At 44.6% G+C, this 10691-nt stretch overlaps 1 protein-coding gene across 1 annotated transcript in view; it reads right to left on the bottom strand.

Moving 5' to 3' along the window:
• The window catches only part of LOC122556798 (dedicator of cytokinesis protein 2-like), a 727415-nt gene that overhangs the window by 384536 nt on the left and 332188 nt on the right, over nucleotides 1-10691 (bottom strand). Inside the window, exon 27 of the mRNA XM_043703987.1 lies at nucleotides 6944-7039. Within this exon, the coding sequence (XP_043559922.1) occupies nucleotides 6944-7039 (96 nt within the window). The remainder of the gene's footprint in view (nucleotides 1-6943; nucleotides 7040-10691) is intronic.

Below are 10691 nucleotides of genomic sequence, written 5' to 3'. Positions count from 1 at the left end.
GCACCTTTCCACAATCTGTTTCCCCATCTGTTTCTCCACATCTCTGCTGCTATTGGGGGGCCTATAGTAAACACCCAACAAGGTGACTGCACCTTTCCTATTTCTGACTTCAGCCCATACTACCTCCAAAGGCAGATCCCCCTCGAACTGCCTTTCTGCAGCTGTTATACCATTTCTAATTAGCAACGCCACACCCCCCTCCTTTTTTACCACCCTCCCTAATCTTATTGAAACATCTGTAACCAGGAACCTCCAACAACCATTCGTGTCCCTCTTCTATCCACGTTTCCGTGATGGCCACAACATCGTAGTCCCAGGTACCTATCCACGCCTTAAGTTCACCGACCTTATTTCTGATACTCCTTGCGTTGAAGTATACGCACTTGTGTCTGTGTCCGCAAGTATTCCCTGTCTGTGCTACCTTCTTCACAGCCTCCCTACATTCTTGGACATGCTGACAAACAGCTAGCCTACTTGCTGGACTACAAGTCTGGATCCCATCCCCCTGCCAAATTAGTTTAAACCCCCGAAGAGTGCTAGTAAACCTACACCCCAGGATATTGGTGCCCTTCTGGTTCAGGTGCAACCCGTCCTGCTTGTACAGGTCCCACCTTCCCCAGAATGCAGTCCAATTGTCCAAATACCTGAAGCCCTCCCTCCTACACTATCCTTGCAGCCACGTGTTCAACTGCACTCTCTCCCTATTCCTTGCCTCACTGTCACGTGGCACCGGCAACAACCCAGAGATGGCGACTCTGTCCGCCCTAGCTTTTAGCTTCCAGCCTAACTCCCTGAGCTCCTGAATGACCTCCCCACCCCTCTTCCTATCTATGTCATTGGTGCCAATGTGCACCACGACTTCTGGCTGCACACCCTCCCCCTTAGGGATTCTGAAGACACGGTCCGAGACGTCTCGGACCCTGGCACCCGGGAGGCAACAAACCATCCGAGAGTCTCGCCCATGTCCACAGAACCGCCTGTCCGTCCCTCTAACTAAAGAGTCTCCTATAACTAGCGCTCTCCTCCTCTCCCCCTTTCCCTTCTGAGTTCAGTACAGCACCATATTCAATACAGTGCCACATTCAATACTGTGCCACATTCAATACATCGCCATATTCAATACTGTGCCACTTTCGATACAGTGCCGTATTCAATACAGCGCCACATTCAATACTGGGCCATATTCAGTACAGCGCCATATTCAAACAGAGCCAGTTTAATACTGTGCCATATTCAATACAGCACCACATTCTTCCACTGGATTAAGGTTTGCAGTGGAGTTCCCCAGGGTTTGGTACTTGGACCCTTGCTTAGTCTGTTGAGGTCTGTATATTACTCCAAAAGGACATTGACAAGTAGGTGGACAGCAGAGAAATGGCAGATGAAGTTCAGTGCAGAAAATTGTGAGGAGAATTCATTTGGCAGGAAGAAAATGGACAAACAATATATAATACAGGGTACAATATTTATAGGGAGCAAGAGCAGGACGACCTGGGTACAACTGATCACTGTAGGTGGAATAGATCGATAAGACAGTATCTTGGACGTTACAAATGTACACATAGAATACAAGAGCAAGGAGATGATGCTGAACTTGTTGAAGTCACTCAGCTGAAGCATTGTGTTTGGCTCTGGACATCACACAATTAGAAGATTGAGAATGCATTGGCAAAGGTTCAGAGCAATTTATAAGAATGAATCCAAGGCTGAGAGATGAAGTCACTTTTCAGAGCCCGGTATCCAGATTTGAGGCGAGATTGGAAAAGTTGTTCTTGTTGGAAATAGAAGGCCAAGAGGATGTTTACAAAATCACAAGGGGGGGGGGGTAGACAGAGTGGATAGGGGGAGACTGTTCCTGCTCACAAAAGGGCACAGATTGAATGGGCACAGAGTTAAACACAGCAAATGTAACATGAGCAAAATCCTTTCTTCCGCACAATGAGTGCTTTAGTTCCAGAATTCACTGCCTGGGAGTCTGTTGAAGTCAGAGTCAATTGACTCATCAAGAGGACATTGAATAATTATTTGAATAGAAACAATGAGCAAGGGATTATGGGGAAAAGTGGAAGAATTCCACTTAGTTATAATGTGCATTAGCAAGCTAATGTAGACAGGCTGAATGGCCTCATTTTGCACCATAACATTCTACATTAGAAATATCAATGCTCAGCAGATCCAGGCAGCATCGGTGAAGAGAGAAACAGTGTGAGATCCCAGGGTGATGCCTTTTCATGAGAACGGTTTTAGGTTAATGACCTTTCAACTACTCTTGGCCAAGTCAATTGAGGAGAGCTAGGAATTAATATAACTAAAATACTGTGAAAATAAAATTTTAGGTTAATAACCTTTCAACTACTTTTGGCAAGTCCCCAGATCAAGCCAACTGAGGAGCTTGGAATTAATATAAGTAAAATACTGTGAAAATAAAATTATGCCGATGCTTGTTTCACTCAAGTGGGCTACGAGATCAAAGTACACGTGAAGGTGAAAAATATTCCTCCTCTAAAACCAAATGTGTACCTTTCATTCTGTTGTACATTATGTATGCAGTGTAAAGGGATACTATCACCAGGAATCAATAAACTGGAAATCTTTTCTCTTCTTGTTTGAAAGAGAAGATGATTGTCATTGGCACCCTTCCTTCTATGAAAGAAAACGAACACTCTGCAAAACAATCCATTTCAGACAGAGACTCTTTTTTTGTTCATCTTGTTGATGGCTGAAGAGATTAGTCCAGTCAACAGACAGGTCTGTCATAAAACACTACTGGTAAAACTAAAAGGAGGTTTACACCCAATAATGTGACTTATTACATCCTGTGTCATGCATTTAAAAAACATGGAGGATAAAGCACATTTGCAGATCATTTTCCATCAAGTTGTTCTCTTACATCAATACGTAGGATATATTCTAAATGTGTGGGAGTTGCTGATATTTGCCCTGGAGAAGGTAAGAATATGCCTTAATCTTGAACTTCTGCAGTATCGCGTAGTCAAGGAACGCCAATGCCGCTGTTAGGGCAAGAGTTTCTATATTTTGATCCAACAACCTCCAATGTGAATAATGCATATAGCATCAGCGTTATTGTATCTATTCACACATCCAAGTTCACACTCTTGCAGGCTGTGTACATACGTTTGCGAAGGAGGAAACCAATACTTTTTGCTGAAGGTATTTATATGCACATTTATACAGCAGAGATACGAGTTAGTCTCCCTCCTGCACAAGTACCATAGCTTCAACACCAACCTCAGAAAGTCAATTAATTTTGATATGTCTCAACAACTTCCATCCTTATGGTTCAACAAAGGACCACGCTGATGGGAAGCTTAATCCTGTGGTGTTTTAGTCAATTGTTAACATGGCTTCAGTTCAATTAGAGAAGAAAGAAGAGACTGGTCCAGCTTTTCAGAGCATTTTTGGTTTATCAATGCAACACCACTCTATCCCAGGCAGCAGTGTAGAAACGTGATTGTTTTTTAAATCTCCTGTACATCTGCCTGTCAACAACAAGGATTTGCAAATCCTGGCAGAAACCTCAATGAAATGGGCACAGAACAATCAGAACCCTAATTCTAATTAAAAACAAGTTGACTGTCAATGACAGAAGGTGACTGCAATAACAGGAAAGAAATTTAATTCATGGCTTCCTGCCTTTCCAGCGTAAAATCAGAATCAATTCCTTTGTTTCTCATGCCAGATCTGTCTTAATGGGCACAGACAGTGCCAGACCATCATACTAATGTAGGAGGAAGATTGGCGTGCAGATGCTGGAGAGTCAGAGTCGATAAAGTGTGGTGCTGGAAAAGCACAGCATGTCAGGCAGCATCCGAGGAGCAGGAGAGTCGATGTTTCAGGCATAAGCCCTTCATCAGGAATATTGGAAGAGACCTGAGAGATAAATAGGGAGGTGGGTGTGGGGCTGGGGTGGAATATATGTGGAAAGGCAATAGGTGGCTGCAGCTGCGGGATGATGTTGATAGGTCCGAGGGGAGGGTAGAGTGGATAGATCGGAAGGAAGATGGACAGGAAGACAGATCAAAAGGGTGGTTCCAAGTTAGAAAGTTGGGTCTGGGATGAGGTGGGAGGAGGGGAGATTTGGAAACTAGTGAAGTCGACGTTGATGCCATGTGATTGTAGGGCTCTGAGGTGGAAGATGAGGTGCCAACTGTAGGAAGAATGCCTCATCTTTCACCTCAGGACCCTTCAACCTCACAGCATCAACATCGACTTCACTAGTTTCCAAATCGCCCCTCCCTCCACCTCATCCCAGCATCATACTTACGTAGTTCACCCAGGCGACCTGACTGAGGCATCAGGCATCCTTCAACCTGTAGGTTATAAAACTCAAGAATAAATGGGTAAGATTGTGCGTTTGGCAGATGCAGCAAGCACACTGAGCAGGGTAACCAGCCGTCCTTAAAAGGACTGCTAAAGGCCATTTGGCCAATGACAAAAAAAGGTTAGGCTATCACATTTCTTTCTTTTGTTTTAATCAGCCCAGAAAAAGCAAGAGTTCCTCTTCTGAGCAAACAGAAAGGCTCTAGCCGACTGTCAGCTGCATTGAAACAACTTCTGTCTCGGATACAGACCCTCTATCAACTCCACAATCTCCCAAACTTCATGTCCATTTAGCCACACATTACATATTAGAGACAAAAAAAAACTGCAGATGCTGGAATCCAAGGTAGACAGGCAGGAGGCTGGAAGAGCACAGCAAGACAGGCAGCGTCAGGAGGTGGAGAAGTCAATGTTTCGGGTGTAACCCTTATTCAGGGCATTCCATATCCACAACAAACGCCATTTAAATGCCTGCATCACACAGACTTTGGAGCTTTTCACAGAATCATCACATTGCTGAAAAAGGCCATTCGGCCTATCAGGTTAGCAACAACCCTCTGAAGAGTATCCCACCCAGACCCACGCCATCCCTGCATTTCCCATGACTAATCCACCTAACCTGCACATCTTTGGATTGTGGGAGGAAACCAGAGCACCCAGAGGAAACCCGGACACAGACACAAGAGAACGTGCAAACTCCGCACAGGCAGTCGCCCGAGGCTGGAATCAAACCCATGTCCTTGGCGCTGTGAGGTAGCAGTGCTAACCACTGAGCCACTTTGCCACATAGTGGGACATCCCCAATTAGTCACACCAAGATACATCAAGCTCGAAGACAGCTCTATTAACATCACTGGTCGGAAATGTTCGCTCTGCTTCTTTGCACAGACTCTGCCTAACCAGCTGAGCATGTGTGGCAACTTCCATTTTATTTTGACTTCAGATTTACAGCGTCTATAATGTTTAGCGTCCTTGGGACTGCAGGGCCATTCTCTAGCCTCAACTCTTGAGGCTGGAGTGTGGGTGGATTGAGCCTGGGGTTGATGCAGAGTCCCCAGGAGGCCACCAGCAGCTGTAAAGGGGCAGAACACTAAACACAACTCCACCTTAATGACCAGATCAAAGCTATGCTCCAGATATGTGTGCACCCAGAGAGCTACAACCAATCAGGTAAAAACAATGCTGGAAACCAGATTCTGGATTTGTGGTGCTAGAAGAGCTCAGCAGTTCAGGCAGCATCCGAGGAGCAGGAAAATCTTCGTTTTAGGCAAAAGCCCTTCATCAGGAATACAGACAGAGAGCCTGAAGGGTGGAAAGCTCTCTGCCTGTATTCCTGATGAAGGGCTTTGGCTCGAAACGTCGATTTTCCTGCTCCTCGGATGCTACCTGAACTGCTGTGCTCTTCCAGCACCACTAATCCAGAAGCTACAACCAATCACCCTCGGTCACACTTGTGTATGGAGACACACAGATATAAGTAGCAAAGCTGTCTCCAAGGCTCCAAAGGAACACATACAGCACACGAAAGCTAAAATGCTGGTGAGTCACCCATCGCCCAGCAGCAAGTTCCTGCTTCGCCCTGTCAAAGTCCATGCATGCTGTGAGAAACGTTGTTTTGATTTTACAAACTCCCAGCTGTCCCAGGAAACAGGAGCAGATAAACCAGAGCAGATGTAGCACCCACCTCCAGAGCAAGGCTTTCGCGAGAGAAAACATGAGGGAACATTTTTATGCCTGCTGCTTCTATGGAAACGGGAACTGGAATGCTACTATTTTGTTTATTTGGTGATAGGTTGAGAGGGTGAGCCCAGACCATACTTTGTTTCTGTAAATCAACCTTCCAAATAAACCTGTTGTTCCACAACCTGGTGTTGTGTGATTTTTAACTTTATCCAGCCGGAGAGGATTAGAACCCAAAAGTATCAAGGGAGATTCTCAGAGTGTCGCGTTGTACCTATGCTTGCAGGCTAATCAGTTAAATGGCTCTTTAACTTCAATGATGGAACTTGAGCAGTTCCATTATCAACTGCTGGGGATAGCCTGCAGCAAGCTGTGAGAAATGTACACTCCCCGTATGCCTGGGGCTATTGCACACTAGGAACAGTGAAAAAGGAGAGTTATCTTTGCAGTTTGAATCACAGAAACTCGACAGTGCAGAAAGAAGCCATTCAGTCCATCAAATCTGCACCCACCCTCCAAAGCGTAACTCGCCCATCCCCACACGGGGTTCTTAACCATGACTAACCCCACCTCACCTTCACATCCTCAGCAATGTAGCATGGCCAATCCACCTAACCTTCACATCTTTGGACGTTTGAGAGGAAACCAGAGCGCCCAGCAGAAACCCACACAGAGAATGCGCAAACTCCACGCAGTTGCCCGAGGCTGTTGTAAAATGTGGGTCCCTGGCACTGTGAGGCAGCAGTGATAACCACTGAGCCACTGTCCCACCTACAGTACACACCCCATGCTTTGCTGGCGATTCTGAAACCCTTTAAACATATGACACAAGCAGAGTTCACAAAAGGGATTTGCACAAGTTAAGCCGGGATCACAGAAGAGATTTTATTTCTCCTGTCCTTCCGTCCAATCAATTACTTACAACCAGGCCATGGTCTTTTCCCAAGTAAATAACCGTCCGATTCACTGTTCGCAGCAACTTTGTTATGATCCATTGGAGATGGTTGTGAGTTGAACCCTAGAGAAAAGAAAAGTACAATTTTGAGGCAGACAATTTTTGTTAAGTGCAGGTCAGCCATTTTGGATGAAGTTGGGGGAATGCATCCATCAGGTAACACAGTCTTAAACTTTTACCTAAAACCATAAATATAATTATTCAGAGCATTTCAGAATAAGAGCTTAAAAGTCCCTAACTACAACAAGGGTTCCTTTCTGCCTGCCCCTCCTTCTCTGCACAATGTGCAATAGGCCATCTTTCAATTTCCCATGGAGTCCTAACTCCATATACTTGGTTTTGGTTCAGAGATAGTATTATAACCATTGAGTCATACAACACGGAAACAGACCCTTCAGCCCAACAAGGCCATGCTGAACATAATCCAAAACTAAACTAGTTCCACCTGCCTGCGCTTGGCCAATATCCCTCCAAACCTTTCCTATTCACATACTTGCCTTTTAAATATTATAACTATGCCCACATCCACTACTTCCTCAGAAACTTCATTCCGCACACATTAGAAATTTGCCCTGAAGTCTTTTTAAAATCTTTCTCCTTGCACTGTAAAATGTGCCCCCTACTCTTGAAATCCTCCACCCTAGGTAAAAGACAACTAGCATTTACTCTATCTACAAAGGCACGTCTATTATCTGGCATTCGATTATCCAAATATCGGATTATCTGGCAAGATCACAAGGTCCCAATGCTTGGCTAAACTACGTTATCTGGCATTCAATTCTCCGGAATTCAATTAACCGAGCGAAACATTCCCCGCCCATGTCCCTTGGATAATCGAGGTCCCTCTGCATACCCCTCATGATTTTGTAAACTTCTATAAGGTCACCTCTGAACCTCCTACACTCCAGTGAAAAAGGTCCCAGCCTCTCCAGCTGAATTCAAACTTTCTGTACCCAGCAACATCCTGGTTAATCTCTTTTGAATCCTCACTAGCTAGTGTCATCTTGAAGATAGAATGTGCCCGCACTTCCCTGCCAAGGCAGAGAACCTGTCAGCACATTTTTGGACTCTGAAGATCACACCTTCATTGAAAAGGTCACATTAGACGCAATCATCGCTCTGGTGAGATGGACACCAGGATATACCCAGGCTCACCAATCCCAAATGAAGATTGTAGGTGGTCATGGAACAGTGAGGGCCTTGCTGGGCTATTCACAAGGCCCACCTCAGTCTTATGTGTCTCTGGCCCATTTGTTTTAGAAGGTATTGGGCTTTCTTGTCTTTGTTCCTGTCCTAAACTCCCCCATGAAAGTCCCTTCATGCATATTCATGCACACATGCCCCTTCATGTTACCTCATAGTCCCATGCAACTCCATAGCCACTCACCCATTATCCACTATGGGCACACCTCAAGAGTCATACGGAACTGAAAAAGCAAATGTCTAACAATCCAAGAAAGTTCATTTTCATATATACTTGATACAGAAGTAAAATAATTCATTCAACCCATTCTAAGATTTTTAATCAGCTCAAGGTTTCAATTTATGGTTAAATCAAACTTATACTATGTAATCTATCAAAGATATTGAATCTTTTAATAACCCCTTTAAACTGTCAATAAAGATGAGAAATCAGAGATACTCCCCCGCATTGAGATTTTTGCTTTTTAAGCTTTTGAAACTCAGCAAAGCATTCATAATTATCTCAGCTATATTAGCTACCCCTTGTAAATCTTAAAAATAAGCTCTATCAAAACTATAGTAACAGGTTTTCTTTTCCTCGCATACATCAGCTGGGCTGTCATTCAAAGCAGACAATGCTTTCTTTGCACTCTGACTGACAAATTCAGCTTATTTAAATTGTCATTTTTAAAGGGCTACAGACTTAAATAACTAACCAAAGAAGGGCAAATGGGTGATGCTTTGGTTTCATGGCCAGAATGATTTCCCTCAATTGACACCAATAAAATAGATTATCTGGTCATAGAGTCATAGATGCATACAGAATGGAAACAGGCCCTTCGGCCTAACTAATCCATGCCGACCTGTTTTCTAAATTCAACTAGTCCCATTTTCTTTGCATTCTGTACATATCTCTTGAAATCTTTGTTATCAATACAGCTCTCCAAATATCTTTTAAATGCTTTAATTGTACCCGCCTCTACCACTTCCTCTGGCAGCTCATTCCATTCATGTACCACCTCCAGCCCCTCAGCTCCTTTTAAATTTTTCCCCTTCTCACCTTCAACCTACGTCCTCCAGCCTTGGATTCCCCCACCCCAGGGAAAAGACCTTGGCTATTCACCTTATACATGCCGCTCGTGATTTTGTAAACCCCTATAAGGTCACCCCTCACCCTCCTGTGATCCAGGGAAAAATAAATCCCTGTCTACCCGGCCTGTCATTATAATTCAAACCCTCCAGTCCTGGCAACATTCTACCAAATCTTTTTTTGGACGTCTTTCAGTCTAATAACATTCCTCCTATAGCAGGGTAACCAGAATTGTACACAGTACACTAAACCTAGTATGTTTTGGCTTGCCATGGGGTTCAAATTCAAAAAGTATTCAAAGAAATCCATTCCCTGATGAGTTACACTTGCCACTTTCCATACAAGTAACTCCTTTTATAATCTTCTGCCTGAAAACATCATTAGTTTCCCTACCTTCACCATTAAGCAACTATCCTCACTCCCCCTCGCAGCCCGTCTCCCCTCCCACAGGGACTCCTTGCCACAGAGAGCTGCGACAGCAGAGTCCTTGTGAATACTTAAGATTGAGATGGATAGATTCTTAACCTTTTATAAAATGCCAGTATGTGGGAAGTCGCTGTGCACAAGGGGCTGTTATTCTTCCTAAATTGTAAGTGACTCCTGTTCAAAAGTACTTCATTCTGAGACATTCTGAGATTGTGACAGATGCTATATAACACAAGTTGCCTCTTGTAACTACAGTCCAGTTCCTAAGAATTGTACCATTTTTCACTCATGACATTTCCAGCCTTCTTACTGGACTTGTAAGGGCTCAGTCAATTGGATTCAAAAGTGTGGTATTGGAAAAGCACAGCCGGTCAGGCAGCATCTGAGCAGGAGAGTTGACGTTTCAAGCATAAGAATGATGAAGAGCTTACGCTTGAAATATCAACTCACGTGCACCTCGGCTACTGCCTGACGGGGCTGTGCTTTTCCAGCACCACATGTTTGACTCTGATCTCCAGCATCTGCAGTCCTCACTTTCTCTCAATCAGTTGGATGCCTGATTTGCAAAACTGAGTGATGCCAGCGCCACGGGTTCAATTCTTGCACCAGCTGGGGTTACTATGAAAGACTCTCCTTCTCTACGTCTCCCCTCATTGAGGCAGCATGATCCTCAGGTGAAACCACCACCAATCATTGGTTTATTGGACTGCATTCTGGGGAAGGTGGGACCTGTACAAGCAGGACGGGTTGCACCTGAACCAGAAGGGCACCAATATCCTGGGGGGTAGGTTTGCTAGCTATCTTCGGGGGGGTTTAAACTAATTTGGCAGAGGGATGGGATCCGGACTTGTAGTCCAGCAAGTAAGCTAGCTGTGTGTCAGGATGCCCAAGACTGTAGGGAGGCTGTGGAGAAGGTAGCACTGACAGGGACTACTTGCGGACACAGAGATGGGCTCAAGTGCGTATACTTCAACGCAAGGAGTATCAGAAATAAGGTGGGTGAACCTAAGGCGTGGA

The sequence above is a fragment of the Chiloscyllium plagiosum genome, chromosome 14, assembly GCF_004010195.1.
Source record: "Chiloscyllium plagiosum isolate BGI_BamShark_2017 chromosome 14, ASM401019v2, whole genome shotgun sequence".
In the NCBI taxonomy this organism is placed as follows: Eukaryota; Metazoa; Chordata; class Chondrichthyes; order Orectolobiformes; family Hemiscylliidae; genus Chiloscyllium; species Chiloscyllium plagiosum.
This window is presented reverse-complemented; position numbering and strand designations above follow the sequence as displayed.